The sequence below is a fragment of the Phacochoerus africanus genome, chromosome 2 (assembly GCF_016906955.1).
Source record: "Phacochoerus africanus isolate WHEZ1 chromosome 2, ROS_Pafr_v1, whole genome shotgun sequence".
NCBI classification, from domain to species: Eukaryota; Metazoa; Chordata; class Mammalia; order Artiodactyla; family Suidae; genus Phacochoerus; species Phacochoerus africanus.
The window spans coordinates 165,305,840-165,328,803 of record NC_062545.1 but is presented as its reverse complement, the minus strand read 5'-3'; the positions used below and the strand labels follow the sequence as shown (position 1 = coordinate 165,328,803).

The 22,964-nt window shown below is 43.1% G+C and overlaps 1 protein-coding gene across 1 annotated transcript in view; it reads right to left on the bottom strand.

Moving 5' to 3' along the window:
• The window catches only part of ATP8B1 (ATPase phospholipid transporting 8B1), a 128,440-nt gene that overhangs the window by 44,126 nt on the left and 61,350 nt on the right, over positions 1–22,964 (bottom strand). The window contains exons 2-6 of the mRNA XM_047767064.1: positions 18,948–19,150; positions 5,421–5,518; positions 4,019–4,132; positions 1,958–2,056; positions 1,782–1,843 (exon numbers count right to left, since the gene is read on the bottom strand). Coding sequence (XP_047623020.1) covers positions 1,782–1,843; positions 1,958–2,056; positions 4,019–4,132; positions 5,421–5,518; positions 18,948–19,128 — 554 coding nt within the window. The 5' untranslated portion in view covers positions 19,129–19,150. The remainder of the gene's footprint in view (positions 1–1,781; positions 1,844–1,957; positions 2,057–4,018; positions 4,133–5,420; positions 5,519–18,947; positions 19,151–22,964) is intronic.

Here is a 22,964-nt window from a genome sequence, read left to right as displayed (position 1 = left end):
CAAACCTACAATTTGCTAAAAACGCAATACCTGTGAAGCCTAATACAGCGAAGTACAATAAAACAAGGTCTACATATGGTTTGTCTTAAAGGTTTCCACATGTAGGAAAGATAACCCTAACAGATATTATACACCTACCACAACTAACAACCTTAATTTTTTTGGAGGCAGAAATCCAATGACTATGCTCGTCTTCCCATTAGTTTATGGATAAAAGAGACCTGGAGATTTAAAATACATTTTAAGTATATGCTTAAACTCCGGTTTCCCCAATGTTACAAGAATTTAATACACAATGTTTAATCTTCAGATTTTTTTTAACTCAAGCTACCCTTCACTAGAAGGAATGATAGTTTCCATTTCAATATTTCTAAAAAGATAAATTAGCAGTTTGTGTGTGGGTCTCAAACTATAAATGACTAAGTCAAGCACCTTCCTGCCACAGTACTTTGGGGGTATCAGAAGCAACTGCAATGGACTCTTCCACCATGTCTAGTTTTCTTCTGGGCGGCCCCTGTTGCTCTGCCCTACAGATGCCACACAGGCCTGATCCTACTCCCATGGGCTGCTGGAGCCACAGCCCTGCCCCCTATGCACCCCTACCCTCAATTCCAGGCAACTCAGAGCTCCTTTTTATCAGCAGAGTTAGCCAGGCTGTGGGCTAAACAGAGTTGTGTGGGCTGGCTATGCCTCTCACTGCCATCCATAACAGTGATTCTAAGTGACTTGAAAGGTAACCTTTGGAATAGAACCCATTTATTTGTAAGGGGGAAAAAAGCATCTGAACATATTTAGAGATTGAAATAGTCATATTCAACATATTCAAGTTAGACACATTTGAAGTGTAGCTATAAATGAGGTTATTTTTCTCAGTGTTGATACACAAAAGGTCTCCTTTTTCTTTTTAGGGCCACACCTGTGGCACATGGAAGTTCCCAGGCTAGGGGTTGAATAGGAGCTGCAGTTGCTGACCTACATCGGAGCCAGAGCAACACCCGATCTGAGTCACATCTGTGACCTACGCTACAGCTCACGGCAACAGTGGATCCTTAAGCCACTGAGTGAGGCCAGGGATCAAACCCAAATCCTCACAGACACTATGTCAGGTTCTTAACTTGTTGAGCCACAATGGAAACTCCCACAAAAAGTCTTTGAATTGGGCCTTAGTGACTATTTTTAGCACTTGAATTTATAGTTCTGCCTTGAGGCTCTTGCTCAGAAAACAGCTCATTACAGGTCCCAGAGTTGGCATGTTGGTCACTATTGACTCCACAACTTTAACAGACATTTACTGAGCATGTTCTGCACGTTTGATGTTCTGACGGACACAAGAGCAAAGGCCACCAGGATGGTCCCCCTGAGAAACTTATAGTTCTGGACAGAAGATTCTACACAAATAATTCTAAAAAAAAACCCCTCAGATAGTAATGAGAAAGATGAAAACAAAATGCTCTAAAAGTGCAGCAAAGGAAGAAAGCCCTGTGGCTGGGGATCGGGAAGAGTGTCAGGACATGTGGGCAGAACCCTGGACAGCACACAGCTGGGAAGTGTAGAGATGGGAGCCCCACACTCTAGGCTGTAACCACAGGACAGAGCCCCATCAGGCAACGCCTGGGCTCCAATATGGGTATGGCTTCATCTTAGGAGGTGAAGAGAGGCCTTTACAAGGAAAGGTTCACACATGCATAGACTTCCAAGTTCTCAGTTAGCTCTAATGTTTCTAGACAAAGCTATACATGATGTCCTTGGAATCAAGTCAGACAATCTGAAAAGTATGGTACCTGCCGTCCTTAATGACTTCACACGTCCGATTATTGATTTCATTGTCCATTTTATGGCGTGCCTTTAGAGAAGGGATGGGGAAAGGTTATTTTAATAATCTCAAAACATCAAGTATGAATGCCACTTGCAAATACGCTTGCAGCTGTGGGGAGGAAGCTCCATGCGAAACCCTTACCACATCATCCACCAGGTCTTTGATGGCCGTGATGCCCAGCACCACGAGCAAGGGCACCAGGGTAGTGTACCATGCCAGGGTTGTGATTTGAGGGATTGCCTGAAAGAGATAAAAAGGCGTACGTGTTGGACCAGCAAGGCACTGCTAACCTACAGGCGACTGCTAACTCTAAGCTTGCCGATTCTAAGTCTCCATCAGCATCCAAGCCGACATCCTGCAGGGCAGGCATGAAAAGGCAAAAAGCATCCAGCAAACCTTTCTAGTGCCTCTCTCTCTAGCTTCTAGCCTCCTGGAACAGAGCCCAGAGGACAGTGGCTCCTGAAATTGTCTCACTGTGACCTTAACAGGATACCAAGGAGGCTTTGTTAACTTGATATCAAAAGAGAATAGCTCTGAACCTTTTGTGAAAGTCATAATTAATGGGGGGCGAGCCCTGTAGTGTACAGGGGAGAAGGAGTCCTTTGGCTCTTATTGAATACATGCAGCAGGCTCTATACTGCTGGTTGCTCAGTGGTCTCCGAGGGCCCCATGATGGAGGCAAAAATGGCAGTAGGTAGTAGATGCCTCTGGATTGGATGGGGCATCTTTGGGATCATTAGAAGAAAGTGTTTCCTTCATGGTCACTACTGTTGGTCTAGCCATAAAGATGCTGGCCATGCAGGAAGCCCTACATGCATCAAGATGGCCATCAAGTTGGAATATAAGATTGGGAAGCAAGTTTAGTAAAGAACTCTTGCAACCATCCTGTTGATCATTGGGCCACATAACATAGCAGTTAAAATGGCAAGCTTTGGGGTCAAACTCCTGCATCCAAATCTTACCTAGCTTCACCACTTAGCGTTATCTTACCTTGCCAGGCCTCAGTTTTCCTCTGCAAAATGGAGGGGATGATAGCACTTAACCACACAGAGTATAAGAATTAATAACAGCTCAAGGAAAGGGCCGTCTAAGGCTATTGCTAGTATCTGAATTTGGACTGCTGTACCTTCAGAAAAGATAACTGGGTAACGGTTAGAAGACATAAGAATCACTTCCCACATTACTGTTAATAAGTGGAACTCCCTTTTCCCTCTAGAAGGAAGTAGGGGCAAAGTAGCCCTTTGCTCTCCAGATAAGTGAATTCCTTCACACAGTTAAGCAAAACAAAACAAAACAAAATACAGCAACAACAAAAAACCCTCAGGAGTAAAAGGCCTCTCCAGTGCAGAAGCAGTTCACAAAAATAATTTGAAAATTCTGACCCAAATACTAAAAATCCACAATATTTTGGCAACTAAATAAGAAATAAAAGCCAAGCATAAAAAATACATTTAATTTTAAGGTACAATTATTTTACAGAGCAAAGATTTTAACTGTACTCCAGGGAAACCACATTGACATCAGTAAGCAACTGAGTTTTTAAAAATATAAAATTAAGGAGTTCCCTGGTGGTCTAGCAGTTAAGGACCCAGCATTGTCACTGCTGTAGCTTGGATTACTGCAAGAGTTGGATTTGATCCCTGGCCCAGTAATTTCCACATGCTATGGGCATGCTCCCCACCCCCCAAAAGAATTAAAACAACATTCTCGGAGTTCCCGTCATGGCACAGCGGTTAACGAATCCAACTAGGAACCATGAGGTTGCGGGTTCGATCCCTGGCCTTGCTCAGTGGGTTAAAGATCCGGCGCTGCCGTGAGCTGTGGTGTAGATTGCAGACGTGGCTCGGATCCCACGTTGCTGTGGCTCTGGCGTAGGCTGGCAGCTACAGCTCCGATTAGACCCCTAGCCTGGGAACCTCCATATGCCACGAGAGTGGCCCAATAAATGGCAAAGAGACAAAAAAAAAACCAAAAACCAAAAACCAAAAAAACAAAAAACATTCTCATTTGCTCCTGTTCCCTGTTCATTTAGCAGTGCTGAGCTGGTTCTATCTCTAAGACATGTTCCTTTATGTGCAAAATCCAAATGTCCATATAAAAAACATTCAAGATTATTCACATTTTCTATGTTACTTAATAACAACCTTAATATTAGTGAGTCACCATAATTCAAAACAGATTTAAAGTATCAAAGGGTATTACCTGTAAGATAAGTAGGACCAGGAAATAGAAATTGGCCGCTCTCTTAAACTGCTCAAACAAATTCATCGGTAGAAAGGTAAGTGCATTGTATTTGTATGTTTTAATTGCATTATTCTGTTGGAAAAAAATAAAGTCATTCAAACAATGCCACAGGCTTATCACAACATCCTAATGTATACACACCTGCAAAAACCACTAAGCCCTGTGGCCTGCAAGGACACAGGGATGTAATTTGTCAGAAAGACACTGAGATTTCCCTGAAGATTTTACTTCTAAGTAGGCCTCAAAATGACCCCTTGGAGGTTTCTGTCACAGTAACAAGATGTAGACATTTCACCCCGAAGACCTCTGTGGCAAATCTGACAAATGGATCCTGCTGTTGGGCTCCTTGGACCCTTAGATCCTCTTAGAAAATGGGGCAAAGATGGGGAGAAAATGGGATATGTCAACATGGGTGGCAAAGCTGGAAAAGAAACATTCTTTGACTTAGGAGGGATGAAGGCTACTGGGTAAGAAAGAGTCAAAGGCACCGGTGTGGGTTGAACTGTGAGCCCCTAAAAGTTAAAGGGCTCAAGCCCTGACCCTGATACCTGTGGTGGTCATCTAATTTGGAAATCCGGTCTTTGCAGATGTGATCAAGTAACAGGGACATCACTGGCTTAGGGTGGGGCCTAACCCAAAGCTGCTGGCCTGAGTGGAGGAAAACTGGCCATAGACACAGGAACGCATAGGGAGGCTCTGTGAAGACAGAGGCTGAACTTAGAGCGATGGGTCTACAAGCCAAGGAAACCCCAGGGTTGTCAGCAACCACAGGAGCCTCAGGAGAAGTTGGCAACAGTTCCTCCCTCAGCTACTCCAGAAGGAACCAACCTAGCTGACACCTTGATTTCAGACTTCTGGCCCCCTGAATTGTAAAAGAATCAATTTCTGTTGTCTTAACCCCCCCAGTCTGTGGTACTCAGCCCCGACTTAATGGATGTGCTTTATCAGATTTTAGTTGTAATAAGCATTTTTGAGAAGAAAATATCTTCAAAGTTTCTAAATCCATCATGGGCAAGGAGAGGGAGACAAGTTATTAAGATTCCTTTCAAGTTCTTCTTACTGTCAAAAACAAAGCTTCTGTGTATTCTTTCATAAAACATTAAGAGTGCTTGGGACATACAGGGTTACTCTATGTAAGCTGGTTTTGTTTTGTTTCAAGCCACCCTCATACACCCTTAAGGTAGTTAATCTTAATGTGATGAATAAAAATGACATTCTAGAGAACCAATGATGATTATCAATGGCCCAGGCCAGGGGTTACCTGGAAGACAGGTGTCACATGAAGCTAGTAAGCGTGATGGCTATTGGGGAAAAACTGGCTTTTAATAAAGTTCATTTAGGAAGTTAAAAATCAACTTACCGCATATTTGCTCTCTTTAATACAAAGGAACTTTGTGTTCATAAATTGAGGTTGTTCGTGGAAGTTGCGATCATTTGCTTTGACTTGCCATGTACAATCTTTTAAAGAAAAAGAAAAAAGTCCATGGGGTAGAATATTGTTACATGGTTATGAGCTGAACTGTATCCTTCCCAGATTCACATGTTGAAGTTCTAACCCCCATCCTGAACCTCAGAGTATGATCTTATTTGGAAATAGTCACTGCAGGTGTAATTAACTTACAGTGGGGTCATTAAAATGGACCTTAATCCATGATGACTGTTGTCCTTATAAAAAAAGAAAATTGGGGAGTTCTCTGGTGGCTCAACAGGTTAAGGATCTGGCACTGTCACTGCTGTGGTCGGGTTGCTGCTGTGGTGCAGGTTTGATCCCTGGCCCCAGAACTTCTGCATGACACAGGTGCAGCCAAGGAGAAAAGAAAAGAAAAGAAAAGAAAAGAAAATTGGGACACAGAGATAGACATAGAGGGAAGATGATGCAAAGTGACAGAGAAAAAACAGCCACCTACAAGCCAAGGAGAGAGGCCTGGAACAGATCCTTCCCTCAGCCATCAGAAGGAATCAACACTGCAACACCCTGCTCTCAGACATCTAGCCTCAGAACTGTGAGCTAGGACATTTCTGCCATTCCAGCCACCCGGTTTATGGTCCTTTGTTATTGTAGCCCTAGCAAACTAATGAACATGGTGTGACCAGTTGTTCATAGAACATTTGACCAGTTGTTCATAGAACATTTGAACATTTGATTCTGAAAGAGTGATCCTCATCTAACGAATCCCGAACAAAAATCCCAGAGTGCCAGAAAGTCGCAGCTAAATTAAATGATTTCTTCAAATTCATTGACTTGGTTTATAAAATTAATAACCCATTAAATACTCAGTAAATGAATACATCAAACAAAAAGGGTATGATCAGCTAATTCAACACTTTGGAGCCCTGATCACAGATCAGTGTCGTGCACTGCTTTATCCTAACGGCCATCTGTTGTCTTTCTAAGTTCATTCCTCCTCCTTAATGTCGCCACCTACCACTCAGTCGCCATCTCTAAATTCCAGGGAGCTTTATTTATTTGTTTGTTTTTTTAAGGGCCATGTCCATGGCATATGGAGGTTCCCAGGCTAGGGGTCCAAAAGGGGCCGTAGCTGCTGGCCTACACCACAGCCACAGCAACGCCAGATCCTAACCATGTCTGAGACCTATGCCGTAGCTCACGGCAACGCTGGATCCCTGGCCCACTGAGCAAGGCCATGGATTGAACCTGTGTCCTCATGGAAACTAGTCGAATTCATTTCTGCTGAGCTAGGACAGGAACTTCCCCAGGGAACATTAGAAAATCCAAGCTTCTCTGTCACTAGGGGGACAATTCTCACGAAATAGGAGTCTCATAAAATCTTCTCTGACGAGCTGGAAGTGACGTACCCTCTGGCGACACGCTCGTGGACCTTCTGAATGAACAGGCAAGGAAAAGTTCACACACAGTGAGATGTCTGGCCTGACTTTCTACCTCAACAGTGGAGCCCAGCACCTATTGGAAACTTCGGTCAAAGAGGTCTTCCAACCTGAGATGACTAGCCTGGCAGTCAGGCTACAGTGACAGGGAGAGAAATTTCCACCCACCTGTTCTGTCTTTGCCCGTCTACTCTTGACTCCTACTGGCCATGATGTATATAGCTTCAAAGGGAACATGTGTTCAGTGCTTATTAGGTGCCAAGCATCATGGCAAGTAGCAAATACCTCAGTTTTACAACTAAGGAAATGGAGGCGGACAGAGGATCCAGGGGGAGAGTCAGAATTCAAAGTCTGGCAGTCTGACCCCCAAGTCCAACCTCTCCATCGCCGACTGGCCCTTCTTTTGTGATTTATCCTCAAACCACCATGAGAACTGCCTTGTTAGCAACTAGACTTGGGAGGGTTCCTTACGAGTAGAGGGTCAACCTTTCTACTGTTCCCCAACCTCAGGCTGGGCTTCATTTCCTAAGGGGAAAGCATGAGATCTCATGGCTACAAAAGCTCAAGACAAGGAGGTTATAACTTAGGAAGAAAAGTGCAGGAAGCACCTTTTTGGTATAAGGTTCCCTACAGACTTATGTGTTCCAACATGCATGTGGGATGAACTTGGCTGGTGTGACACACATCCGACTTTTGATGAGCTCCTCCCCTTCCTGCAGACTGGCCAGAGGAAGAGGAATCAACTAGTGAGACACACTCTCTTTGGAGATGGAGATATATTAAAGAACATTTACAGGAATTATGAAATTATCAATCCTATAACTACAATTATAAAAATTTCAATATGCTTTAGAAAAATAATATTTCATCTTTTTTTAATCTTTTTACAGCCATACTTGGGGTATATGGAAGTTCCCAGGCTAGGGGTCAAATCAGAGCTATAGCTGCCAGCCTACACCACCTCCACAGCAATGCCAGATCTGAGCCCCATCTGTGACCTACACCACAGCTCATGGCAACGCCAAATCTTTAACCCACTGAGGGACGCCAGGGATCTGATCTGCATCCTCACAAAGACTAGGTTGGGTTCTTAATTCACTGAGCCACAATAGGAACTGCATATTTCCTTTTTAAATGATTCATTTTCTTGACTTTTACTTCAAAGGAACTACAGGTAATACGGCAAAAGGCACAATTGAGGACTACTGGAAAATGCAAATTATTAACCTCATGACTTTTTAAAAACCACTATTCTATTATTGAAAATGTCTCTTGCATCATTTTGGCTAACATTCACTGGGTAATCATAGCTATTGTGTCATTACAAATGGAAATGTTCTAAGCATCCTTCTAGCTTACATGCAATTTTATCAAAAGGGAATATTAAAATGGAAATACAAAACAGCTCATAAGGGCTATTATAATGTGTGCAACTGGAACATTTTGACTCAAAAAGGAGATCTAAATGAAAGTAGGTGCAAAAGATTTTATAGGTTAATCTTTGGTTGTTGTTGTTCTTTTTACAACCACCTACAGCCACAGTGGCATATAGAAGTTCCTGGGTTAGGGGTCAGTAGAATCAGAACTGCAGCTGTCGGCCTACACCACAGCCACAGCAACGCCAGATCTGAGCCACAACTGAACCTACATTGCAGCTTGAGACAACCGCCAGATCCTTAACCCACTGAACAAGGCCAGGGATCAAACCCGCATCCTCATGGATAATAGTCAGGTTCTTAACCAGCTGAGCTACGACGGGAACTCCTTATAGGGTAATCTTGAATCCATTCTATCTTATGGAAACTTGAAATTTTTTTAATGATTTCATTGAGCTCCCAGAAGACTTGTGACACATTCCCGGTCACTCGTGTTCTAGAATACCTCTGAAAAGTGCCATTTGAAAATTCAGGAAGATTGAGAAGAAAAACAGACAAGATGCCTCAAGAAGAGAGAAAAGGCCAAAGGGAAAGGATAAACAAAATCAATCTCAGAAATTCTCAAGAGGAAAGAATATGCTGCCCTTTTGATGAGCTGGATTCTTCGTCCCCCTTGAGGCCCTCTAAATCGGCTTCATAATTAAGTCCTCCAGCCAATGGTCCCTCTCTATCAGCATGCCCCCCTCATCTCAGGCCCAGTCTGATTTGGACGCTCAGATGAGGGTGGCATCTGACCTCAAGAAGGGGCACTGAAGGGTCTACCAGAAATGACTGTGCTCTCTTAATTCTACACTTTTAATAACACCTTGGGGAACTTGGAGAAAGCAACTCATGTCTTCATCTGCAACACCCTGAGCTTAACCACAGGAGCCTTTCTAGTTAACTTCATAGATCTGACTGCAGTCAAGTAATCAATAACTCTATATTTAACAAGGTTCCTTATTCAGCCTAATTCAGCAAATTTGTGGACAAAGCAATTGATTCCTTTTGCTGCTTCTTTCCTGAGTTTTATGCAATTGCTTGAGGAGTATTTCAATCAGAGACTAAAAAGAAAGGGAAAAATGTTCTGTGGTCAAATACATTTGTGAAACACAGCATCCTACCTCCCCCTCTCTTGGACATTCAGTGGACCCACTAAGAAGTCCTGTAGTAAAGAAACATTTAATTGTATTTAATTTGGTCCTTTTTAAAATGAGTGTGACCATAGGCACATTTAAAAAGATTACAGAACGTCTATTAATATGGTTTCAGAGAAGGTGCAAAATAGCACTTGGAAATATTTGTGCTTTTGATCAAACATTTACTAGGTACCCAATTAAAAGAATCTTACTGGACACATGGGCCACAAGACTAATTGAAAGAAAAAGTAGGAATCTTGCCCCATTTTTCTCGAATGGAAATACTAAGAAAAGAGGAAAAGTAAAGTATTAACTGGCAAAAAACTCACCATATGACCCTTTGGTTAAAAGCTAGACCGATATCAACTAGCAATGGTCACGCCTAATAAAATCATCAATGCATGTTGCATTTACCATCAGCCAGCTGTGGCTCAAAATCACCTGGTAAACAGGGATTTAATATATCTGAATATGGCTCCATGATGTTGGGAGTACCCGGGGTCACCAGGCCCTTTGATCATCACCATTTGGCAAAGAAAGTCAGCTTCACCGGTCCCTCATCCTCTCATGGCTTCTTCTGAACTCTTGATTATAGACAATTCTGCAACCAAAAAGCTGCACTGCTTTGTTTAAGCAGCAGCAAACCAGCACAGTTAAAAGATCAAAAATTTGGAGTTCCCGTCATGGCATAGCAGAAATGAATCCGACTAGGAACCATGAGGTTGTGGGTTCGATCCCTGGCCTCGCTCAGTGGGTTAAGGATCCAGCGTTACCATGAGCTGTGGTGTGGGCTGCAGACGTGGCTCGGATCTGGCATTGCTGTGGCTGTGGTGTAGGCCGGCAGCTGTAGCTCCAATTAGACCCCTAGCCTGGGAACCTCCATATGCTGCAGGTGCGGCCCTAAGGGGAAAAAAAAAAATCAGAAATTTAGCACAAAAAAGGGGGAAAAAACAAACAACCCAAGAAAGAAAGGATTAAAGGACAAATAGACCATTCATACCTAAGGAAATTCAATGGCTCCTAAATATGTGAAAAGATACTCAAGTTCACCAAAAAAGAAGTACGATTCTTCAGTGAGGTACCAGTTTTTATCCTACAGCAGCAAAATAAACAGGCCCTCTTAGGTGGAGAACAATTTGGCCATATCTACAAACTATAACATGCTGAGTGAGCATGTGTATACTCCTGGATAGAGAAATAATGTCTCAGGGGTTTTCAATGCAGCCCTGTTTATCAAAAAGATTAGAGGAGTTCCCGTCGTGGTGTGGCGGAAACGAATCCAACTAGGAACCACGAGGCTGTGGGTTCCATCCCTGGCCTTGCTCAGTGAGTTAAGGATCTGGCATTGCTGTGAGCTGTGGTGTAGGTTGCAGATGTGGCTCAGATCTGGCATTGTTGTGGTTGTGGCTGGCAGCTACAGCTCTGATTTGACCCCTAGCTTGGGAACCTCCATATGCTATGGGTGTGGTCCTGAAAAGAAAAAAGACAAAAAAAAAAAAAAAAGATTAGAAAAAACTAACTGAAGTGCCACCACCAGTAGCTGGTTAAACATCCACACAATGAAAGCCCATGTAGTCTGCAAAAAAAGACTGAGGTAGCTTTATGTGTACAGATAGGGGCGATCTTTGAATTACACTAAGTGATCAAAGCAGGGGGTATCTACCATACTTTCAGCCGTGTGACACACAGAATGAATGCACAATAGGAAGCACGCATGCCCACACACTTGTATGCATGTGATTATGTGTATGTGTATCTATGGGCATATAAGGGCTCGTGTTTGTAAGTATCCTTTGCACATATGAGTGTGTGTATCTCTGGAAGGATATACAAGAAATTGATAATAGCCTTTCTTTTCTAGGAAAGGAACTACATGGCTGAGAGACAGAAGAGGCAGGGAAAAAGAATTTCTTTTCATTCTGTACCCTTTTATCATTAGCTCTATGTGTATGTATATTCATATTACCTTTGGGAAAAAGTATGTTTGCAATTCAATTGCTCCCCTCTATAGGTTTACATAGAAATCAACTAATGTAAGTTGCTTTTCTTATGGTCGTTATACCACTGTGTTTAATATTTAAAAGATATTATTGCATGAGGTTCGATCCCTGGCCTTGCTCAACGGGTTAAGAATTGGGCATTGCCGCAAGCTGCAGCATCAATCACAGATGTGGCTTGGATCCTGTGTGGCTGTGGCTGTGGCACAGGCTGGCAGCTGCAGCTCCAATTTGACCTCTAGCCTGGGAACCTCCATATGCCACAGGTGTGGTCATAAAAAAAAAATTAAAAATTATTCTAACGGCAGTGGGATGGTGGATGGGAATAAATCAAGGGAGGAGAATATAGGAAAAGATGTAAAACTAGGCAGTCATGAGGGGGGGGGAGAAAAACCACATCTACATTCAACAATGGGTCAATCTTAAAAATACCTTTGAATAAAGTTAGACACACACAAATACATACTGTACTCCAATCCAAAACATCCCAAGTGTATGATTCCATTCACACACGAAGTGTGAAAACACGTAAAGCTAAACTACCAAGGTTTAAGGATTTATACTTAGGTGGTAAAATTCTAAAGGAAATCAAGGGAGTTATTACTCTAAAAAGGAGGATGCAGCTTACCTCTGCGGAGGGATGGGGAGAGGGTGGGTAGGACGGACCTGAGTGGGGCTTCAGGGGTCCTAGCCATATTGCTGTGCTGGACTTGAGTACTTACACACATGCTCACTTAATAATCATCTGTTAAACCATGTCCTGTGTTCTATGCACTTTCCAATATTTTAAACTATAGGAAAAATGGGAGTTCCCATTGTGGTGCAGTGGAAATGAATACAACTAGTATCCATGAGGATATGGGTTTGATCCCTGGCCTCAGCTCAGTCGATCAGGGATCCTCCGTTGCCGAGAGCTGTGGTGTAGGTCACATACACAGCTCCGATCCTGTGTTTCTGTGGCTCTGGCAGAGGCTGACAGCTGTAGCTCTGATGTGAATCCTAGCCTGGGAACTTCCATATGCCGCAGGTTCGGCCCTAAAAAAGCCCAAAAAGTAGAGTAAAATAAAATAAAATAAAAAATAAAAAATAAAATAAAATATAGGAAAAGTAGATCAAAAAGGAGGCAAGCATGAACCAAGAGGAAAGGTAACAACAGGAGTTCCCTGGTGGCTCAGCAGGTTAGGGATATGGCGTCATCACTGCTGTGGCATGGGTTCAATCCCTGGCCCAGGAACTTCCGCATGCTGCAAGTGCAGCCAAAAGGAAAAGAAAAGTGGTGACAGAAGGGATCCACACCAGGGTGCTCACAACTGTCAGAAACTCCCCACATGCTTCTGATATGCCAGCAGGATTGAACCCCCCTCCCCGGCCCCGTCCCAGTTAGTGAGTGTCTTCCTAAGGTGATCTTCTATCATTAAAAACCTACTTTACATGCTCAGGTTCCAAAGTGGAGCCAGGAAAACAAGAGCTGAGTTAGGTCTCCATGAGCAAGAGCTTCTCACTCGAGGTTCGGTCATTAATGACATTACTCAAAAGCCAGTTCCATAAAATGATGCGACATGGTGTCACCACTCCCTCCAACATTACAAATCACTCAGCCAGGAACACCCCACACAGCCTTTCCTTTAGAAGCCACTAGTTACTGTGCTCTTCTCAGAGCTGCAGTGGTAGAAGGGAGTTTATAGGTGATTAAAGAAAATAAGGAGTTGGGGTAGAATCTCCACGTGGAGTATGTGTCAAAAATTCAAAGTGCATCGAGGAGTTCTCACTGTGGCAAAACAGGACTGGTGGTGTCTTAGGAGTGCTGGGACACAGGTTTGATCCCCAGCCCAACATAATAGGTTGCTGCAGCTACAGAAAACATACTCCTCAGCATGTTTCATGGATTTCCTAAGATTTCCATGTTTTAATGGACTAGCTCAATCTGTTTTTGGATTCCAGGAAAAAAAGTCATAGATGCTCTAAAGATGCTTAATTTTGCAGTTTTATCTGAAGATATCACTTTCATCGGGGACACAGCTGACTATTTTTGTCAATACCACATCCAGTCCGAATTTATACCAAGAGAAAGAACTTCCTTTTGACCTCCCGATGGTCATGTGGTGATATCTTTAAACCTTAACAATTAAGCATTCCACCTTAAATACTGTTAACCAGTGATCATTCCGCCCCAAACAGAATTTTGAACCACAACATTCTGAGTTGGAAAAGACTTTTAAACACATGCAGTCTTACATTTTCAAGCAGAGAACCCCCCTAAACCAGTCAAGACAGGTCTTTGGGGACAGGCCCTCATGGACAGAGAGATGTGCGTGCACAGCCTGCCAGCTGCTCACGGGCACGAGCCACAGCAGCACCCGGAAGCAGTCCTGCATGTGGTTTGGCATCATCCTGCACGGTCTTGCAGCAGTATCATGTGGCTTTTAACAAGAAAACAAAAACAAAGATAAATGACGCTGAAGCCACTGTCTGAATCATCTCCAATTCCAAAGTTGTAGAATCAGAATTATTCAGTCCTTATGGATACTAGTCACATGCCTTTGATAACTTCACAAGCACAAGGTATGCAAACTGGGCGAAGGTGTACACCAGGAGCCCAGAGGCTGTGGGGGATGGGCCTGGGTGCTTAGGGAGGGATGAGGGGCAGGTGCTCACTGGAGAGGCTCCTCTCCTAAAACTGAACGCATCTCTCCCTAAGGATATGCCCACTGCCATGTGGGAACTCAGTGCTGTCTATTCCCTCATGCTTAAGAATTCTAATACTTCCCAGGGACAATGCTGCACTGTTCATGGTCATTTCTTACCACTTCATCCTGTATTTCTAAGCTGCCAGCTAGCTAGCAACACAAGTGGAATTCCTGTCACTATCCCAAACTAGTCAAGTTCAAAACAACAGCCCTCTCCTTGACCTACAAGGGGCTCCCGCCACCATGACTCATCCTCACAAACAGCTTTATTACCCACGCAGGCAGAAAGTACCTTCCAAGGGCAGCTGCAACAGTATCTCCCTTCCTGCAACATGATCTTGTTACACTCCCAGGAAGAAGATGTGTCCAATTTCCTTTCCCTTGAACCAAGGCCTGCCTCCATGACTCTTTTGTAGCCAAGAGAAGGGAGCACAAAGGATGCTGCATGAATTCTGTGATCAGCTTCTGCTTTGATCTCATGGGATGCTGGTTCTCCAGAAGTCCCTCTACGATACTCTCACGGCAGCCCAGTGGCATGCTGGGAAAAGCCCAGTCATGTGGAGGTGCTCCCACTAAAAGACCCAGTTGAGCTTTTGAGTTACCCAGCTTAGGTGCCAGACATAGGAGAGAGGAAGCTTCCAGATAATCCCAGGCCCCAGCGTGTCAGGGCACCTCAGCTGTTCATCTTCCCAGCTGAGGGCCCAGATAGCCTACAGCAAGCAGAAACATGCCATCTCCGCTGTGTCCTGTCTGAATCCCTGACTAAAAGAATCTGTGAACATCATGAAATGATCATTTTATGCCAATAAGTTCAGAGTATGTTTTCTCATGCAGCAGTAGATGACTGGAATAGTGTCTGATGGTGGGGGTCAGGGTGGCTAAGCCAGAAATTATTCCTCAGGCCTCCTTTTCACTTGACCCTCACATCTAATGGGATTTGTCAATGTCAAATCCTTAACAATATGGCATAACCATTGTGGCGCAGCGGAAATGAATCTGACTAGGAACCATGAGGTGGCGGGTTCGATCCCTGGCCTTGCTCAGTGGGTTAAGAATCTGGCGTGACCATGAACTGTGGTGTAGGTCACAGACATGGCTTGGATCTGGCGTTGCTATGGCTGTGGCGTAGGCTGGCGCAACAGCTCCAATTAGACCCTTAGCCTGGGAACCTCCACATGCCGGTGTGGTCTGAAAAAGACAAAAGACAAATAAATAAATAAAAATAAAATGAAATTGGTTTCTCTAAAGTTGAAAGCTCTCGGATCCTTTTATGCTAATGAACAACCTTAAAACTCCAAGAGGAGGATAAAGAATTCTGAGTTTCGGTCTCCGAGACCACAGTAGGTGTCCACGAATATCTGGCAGAACTAGTGTTTCCTAAAACACACCCTAAGATAAATTGTTCTAGTGTGTTTATCAGGAAGTGAGCATATTCATCCCATAACATGGAAAACACTCCCAGTCGTTTTTGTCAACAGTTGCTCAAAGTAAACCAGGGTAAAGGTACTTTAGTAAATCTAAATCTGGGTGTATCTCTTCCTTCACAGCACTTTCTAACCCCGGCTCACACTTGTTCTTGATTCCAACTCTACACAATGCACATCCTAACACTGAAAAGCACTTGCGAGGGGTCCCTCCAAACACGTGCTTAACACTCAAGCTCAGTGGGGCTAAACCATCTTGAAAGAAAGAAAACCATAACTTCTGCAGTAAGATAGGACCAGAACAATGAACTTGGTTCACACACTTTCAGACACTGCTCTGCTGTAACAGGCCTGGGCCCCTGTTGTCCCTTAACTGGAGGATACTTCACAGAGTGACTCATGCTCTAGAGAAGTGAATTTTTTGAAGGAAATGGGCTCTGATGTAAAATGTCAAGACAGACAGATGAGAGTTAGAAAGGAAAGTCAGAGTGACACCAACCTCCATTGGGAAAATGCCCAAGTGAGAAGATGAGGAAGAAGGAGGGGGAAGAGGGAAGGAAGAGGGAGGGGGAGAGGAGGAAGAGGGATGGGGAAGGGGAGGGAGGGGAGGAGTGGAAGTGGACTGGTTGTGGGGACGCGGAAATGGGAGAGAGGCCTGGCATTAACTGTCCTCTGTGTGTTTGGGAAGGACACACAGAGATGTGAGGATAATCTTTTTTTTTTTTTTTTCTTTTCTTTTTAGGGCCACACCTGGGGCATATGGAAATTGGCAGCCTAGGGGTAGAATCGGAGCTGTAGCTGCCGGCCTACACCGCAGCTCACAGCAACGCCAGATCCTTAATCCACTGAGCAGGTCCAGGGATCAAACCCACATCCTTATGGATACTAGTTGGGTTCATTACCACTGAGCCACAATGGGAACTCCAGGATAATCAAATTTTTTAAAGTCATAGGCATAGCTGCTTGATAGGGGTTTTTGAGACCCACCAAATTCCCCTGAAAATAGAAGCCACCATTGGAAAAGACCATGATGAGCCACGATCGAGCCTGGGCTCCCTAGATGCCTGGGTTCTGAGGATAGACATCTATAAGAAATGTGATCTGTGAACTGAAAGATCAGGAAAGAGCCCTGGGCACCAGCATGTGAAGGCAGACTTGGAAAAAACCAGAGGTGAGAGTCCCTCCCCCCCACTACGTGCCCCTCTCACATTCCCGCAGGCACCCAACCTCATCCCTTGGCCTCGTTTGGGACCACACATCTGATAACGTGGCACCAAGCACCAACAACAAGGTTCACCCCTAACCCCACCGAGCCAGCTCACCAGACATCCACATATAGTAAAGATTCCAAGATTGTGATATGAAACTTAGAAGTACAGCAGGAGAAGGAATGAGGAAGAAACACACTATTTACTATTTGGGCAATCACCTAGAACTCCCTTGCTAGCTTGTCAGGCTACCTCAGCTTTATCCCCATTCAAACAATATCCAGTCTGGACTTGTTATGACAGAGGTCACATTCCTGTTCAGATTGGCAGTGATTCCGTTTTAACTTAGCTCAATTATCATGATTTTAGTGCCTTTGCTTCAAGGCAGAAAGTATTTAAGCTTAATACTCAATAGCTTAAAATGATAGCCAGAAATCTACAGTGGGGTCTGCTAATTCTAAGTGTTTAATATTCAAAGGTATCAAATAATATACAGGAGGTGATGCAGATGATTAACCGCAGTGCCAGAGCCTGTGGTGGGAGGGGGCCCTGGTGGGCATGCGCATGCCCCCACCTCGAGACAGCCCCGCATGGAAGAGCAGAAGAAAGGCACCACCTGACCAGAGAAGAAGGGATCATTGCATAAGTGGGATTGCATGCTTTGTCACTTTTTCTACAGGTGAAACCTGTTTGGGGGGTGAGGGGGAACCAGCTGAACAGGCAGCAGAACCCTGAGGGAAAACTAGGGGGCAGGGAGTGACAATAAGGGAAGCCAATTTCTGGGAGGCCTGGAAGGGCAGGTTGGCAGTGGTGGAGACTGAGGAAACCAGATAAAACCAGAGCTCATTCTGATTGAGGCTGGGGAGGCGTGCACCTGGAGAATCTGAAACAGAACAATTTCACAGAGATTTCTGTGAATGGGAAACTAAGATTCTTTCACTGGAATTTGAGAGACCCTGAGGGAAAACAATTTCAACCTGAAATCTGGAGCAAATCTGGGGCCTAAAAAAAAAAAAGGATTGGGCATTCCCTGGTGGCTCAGTAGGTTAAGGATCAGCGTTGTCACTGCTGTGGCTCTGGTTACTGGTGTGGCACAGGTTCGATCCCTCATCTGGGAACTTCTGAACACCACAGGCGTGGCCAAAAATAATAATAAAAATAAATAAATTAATGAAATAAAATAAAACAAAAAAGGAACAGCTTCCTCTTGGAGCAGAAGAGTTGGAAGAAAAGACCACATGTGTTTGCCAGGGCAGGAGAACCAGTGGGAAATGAAATAGAAAAGCTACAGGGGAAAAGGCAAGCTATGCTCTGTTACCCTGAATGACAGACTGTCTATGGCCACTTTTTTTTCTTTTGGCCACACCCTCAGCACATGGAAGTTCCTGGGCCAGGGATTGAATGCATGCCACAGCAGTGGTGTAGGTCGCAATACTGGATCCTTAATCGACTGTGCTGGGTCGGGGGTTGAACTTGTGCTGTTGCAGAGACAATGCCAGATCCTTAACTTGCTGTGCCACAGTAGGAACTCCTGTCTATGGCCATTTTAAAGAAACATCAGTAATGCTGAGTAGTTGTGAAAGAGACCACATGACCCACAAAGCGTAAAATATGTACTGCTGGGCCCCTAACAGAAAAGTTAGGTTGTGGAATGGCCATCGTATAAAATTGGATTGTGGTGATGATTGTACAACTATGAATGTAATAAATCCATTGAGTAATTAAAGAAAAAAAAAGTTTGCCAACCCCTGGTCTAGACTTTGCCTGGAAGCTGCCCTGATTCTGGGCAGGTAGCCCGGGGCTGTATCACAGTTCTCTCATGGCAAGCAGAGAGCCATACAAATTTTTTTTTAGCTAGTGAGTCGAAACCATTTTATACTCATTAGGAAAAAGGTATGGTAACTCCAAGATTCCTGGGTGTGGTAACAAGCAAATTCTTCCCTTCTAAAAATACAGACATGAAGCAAGACCCTCTACATTCTCTGTAAAACTTGTCAGATATGGTCGACCAGCCCCATCACACTAAGGACAATGTGTATCTGTCCCAGCCCAAGTTGCATCCCAGGCTAAGTGAAAGAAGATGCCTCCTGGACCACGTGTCCTTTGCACCTGTTGCCACCTCCCATGTGAGGATGGACAAGGACCCAGTCTCCAGATCCCAGCAAGTTACCTTTTCTGAATGGCTCTCGGTTTTCCTCTGCTTCCCTGTTAACTCGATTCTGTTCTGGTTCCACCGCTGGCTCTTGGTCTTCAAGTTCATCTTCTGTTTCATCATCACTGTAGGGGACAACTTCATCATTAGGCTGAGAATCCTCCTCAAACGTTGTTTCTGAGTCTCTCTCTGTATTCATTCTGCTGGCAAATTGAAACTACCTGGTATAAAAGAAAGGGAAACCAGAGTGAAATATGACTCATGCCCAATGTATGTTTGAATCCTGCCTGCATTCAGTGACAATGCTTTTAACAGAATCTTATTTATTAACAGTTAAATATGTCTGGATAATGACCCCAAGGTTCAAATTATCATGCATATAAGAACAAAACCACTCATTACTGATTAAATGTGTGGGTGAGAATTTACAACTGTAGCTGCAAACTTTTTTTAAGGGTATATGAGCTTTAAGGTTGTATTTCAAATTGTGGGTTTCTATCCAGCAAAATAAATTTATTTGGCTCACAACCAATACTAAACTAAAATGAAACAAACTATAAAATAGCAGAGTACAGCATGCACAGAAAGAGTTGATACTGTTTGGTGAAACAGTTTTACAAAACTAACACATTTATACATTTCTTTGCATTGTGGATCTTAATGGAATTGAATTTCTTTTAGAAATTATGGATTGCTGGCAAAGTTTAAAAACCACTCTCTTGAAAAGAAACAAACTTATGGACTTGGAGAACAGACTTGTGGTTGCCAAGGGGGAGGGGGAGGGAGTGGGGTGGACTGGGAGTCTGGGGTTAGTAGATGCAAGCTATTGCATTTGGAGTGGATAAGCAATGAGATCCTGCTGTATAGCACAAGGAATACATCTAGTCACTTGAGATGGAACATGATGGAGAATAATGTGAGGAAAAAGAATGTATATGTATGTATGTGTATATATATATATAAATAATATATGTATGTATGTATGACTGGGTTACTTTGCTGTACAGCAGAAATTGACAGAACATTGTAAATCAACTATAATAGAAAAAAATCTTAAAAAAAAAAGAAAATCACTGTCTTAAAGATGTCTGGTTTTTGCTAACACTAATATTCTGAGCTTTTACTCTGTAATACATTTTATTTTTATTTTTAAAATTTTATTGACATATAATTGGCTTACAATGTTGTGTTAATTTCTGCTGTTACAGCAAAGTGACTCAGTTATACATGTGTATTCTTTTTCATATTCTTTTCCACTGTGGTTTATCATAGGCTATTGAATATAGCTCCCTGTGTTATCAGTAGGACCTTGTTGTTTATCTATCCTCTATATAATAGTTTGCCTCTGTTAATCCCAGACTCTCAATCCTCCTCTCCCCCATTCCCCTCCACCTTGGCAACCACAGTCCTCTATATCTGTGAATCTCTTTTTCTTCGTAGGTATGCTGATTTGTGTCAGAGTTTAGACTCCACATATAAGTGACATCACATGGTATTTGTCTTTCTGACTTACCTTACTTAGTATGATAATCTCTAGGTCCATCTATGTTGCCACAAATAGCATTATGTCATTCTTTTTAATGGCTGAGTAATAGTCCCTTGTGCATATATGTGTATGTGTATGTGTATATATATATATCTCCCAATTCTGTGATACATTTTAAAAACAAGATTAAGTCCTCAAGTTTTACTAATGACTTCTAGGCAGCACATTCTGGCTTATTTTCCTAACTGCCACCACCTACTCCCTGTATCTAGAATTTGTGGTTGTGTATAAACCACTGTATTAAGTGACACTGTACAAGTGACAAGAACAGCCTTAGCTATATTTCTATTAGGAAAATATTTATACTAACACCTCAGGTTTTGTGAAGACAGACATACAGCCTGGCATTATTTACATATGCATCCTACTGACATACACTCAATATTGTGAATAATGGCAGCTCACATTTATTTAGCGTGAACTCCATGCAGGGCTCTGGGTGAAATGCTTCATAAACACTGGTTCCTTGAAACATCCTAAGCACCGAGTAAAGGCATTACCGGTATTCCTACCCTATCCTGGAGTAGCTTTGGACAAAACCAAACGTACGCAACACTGAATAACTTGCACAATAATTACTGAACAATAGCTGTCCAAGGAGAGGTCTTTCATATTCTACTTTTTTTGGGGGGGGGTCACACCTGTGGCATGTGGGAGGTCCCAGGCCAGGGACCCAAACCCATGCCACAGCAGTGACATCAGATCCTTAACTGCTAGGTCACCAGGGAACTCCTATATCCTACTTTTATGTTACAGTTTGTTAGATATTTTCATCAAATATTTGTTGTCTTGAGTGGAACAATTTAGCTGGCTGCATGCTTTATACCCAATCTAGCATCTTGGACATCTAAATTTTTGTAGCTATAAGTGTACATCTAGGAAAAATTCAAATATTTATTTGAGGATTTTGTCCAATACCAGTTAAAACCATAATACCCAGAAGCAACCTGGATGTCCAATGATTAGCAACTGTGTAAATAGTGTCATCCTCACACTATGAAATAGCACTGAACAATTTAGATCATGGTCAAAAGAGTTGTTTTTGTTTATTTTTATTTATTTATTTTTAAATTATTTTAATTTTTTCCATTATAGTTGGTTTACAGTGTTCTGTCAATTTTCTACTGTACAGCAAAGTGACCCAGTCACACATACATATATACATTCTTTTTCTCACATTATCCTCCATCACACTCCATCATAAGTGACTAGATATAATTCCTTGTGCTATACAGCAGGATCTCATTGCTTATCCATTCCAAAAGCAATAATTTGCATCTATTAACCCCAGATTCCCAGTCCACCCCATTCCCTCTCCCTCCCCCTTGTCAACCACATGTCTGTTCTCCAAGCCCATGAGTTTCTTTTCTGTGGAAAGGTTCATTTGTGCTGTATATGAGATTCCAGACATAAGTGATATCACATGATATTTGTCTTTCTCTGTCTGACTTACTTCACTAGTATGAGAGTCTCTAGTTCCACCCAGGTTGCTACAAATGGCATTATTTTGTTCTTTTTATGGTTGAGTAGTATTCCATTGTGTATATGTATCACATCTTCTGCATCCATTCATCTATCAATGGACATTTAGCTTGTTTCCATGTCTTGGCTATTGTGAATAGTGCTGCAATGAACATGCCGGTGCTTGTGTCTTTTTAAAGTTTTGTCTGGATATATGCCCAAGAGTGCAATTGCTGGGCCATATGATATAGTTCTATATGTAGTTTACTGAGGGAGTTTTTGGTGTGGTTGGTTTTTTTTGTTTGTTTGTTTGCTTGCTTGCTTTTTAGGGCCACACCTGTGGCATATGGAAGTTCCCAGACTAGGGGTCTAATTGGAGCTATAGCTGCTGGTCTACACCACAGCCACAGCAATACGGGATCTGAGCCACATCTGTGACCTACACCACAGCTCATGGCAACGCCAGATCCTTAACCCTCTGAGTGAGGCCAGGGATCAAACCTGCATCCTCATGGATCCTAGTCAGGTTTGTTAATCGCTGAGCCATGAAAGGAACTCTGAAAAAGTTTTGAATGGCATTGCAAAAATCCAACATTTAGTTGAAAAGTGAGTTAACACCACATACATACAGAAAATAGTCCTGGAGTTCCCGTCGTGGCGCAGTGGTTAGCGAATCCGACTAGGAACTATGAGGTTGCGGGTTCGATCCCTGGCCTTGCTCAGTGGGTTAATGATCCGGCATTGCCGTGAGCTGTGGTGTAGGTTGCAGACGAGGCTCGGATTCCACGTTGCTGTGGCTCTGGTGTAGGCTGGTGGCTATGGCTCCGATTAGACCCCTAGCCTGGGAATCTCCACATGCCACGGAAGCGGCCCAAGAAATAGCAAAAAAAAAAAAAAAAGAAAGAAAGAAAAAAGAAAATAGTCCCCATTATCCACATTTATTCATTTCTCAAAATTTCAACAACTGCCATGCATGATTTTGAGAGTTGATACATGTAAAAGTGCTTGATGTGGTATTTAGCCTACAG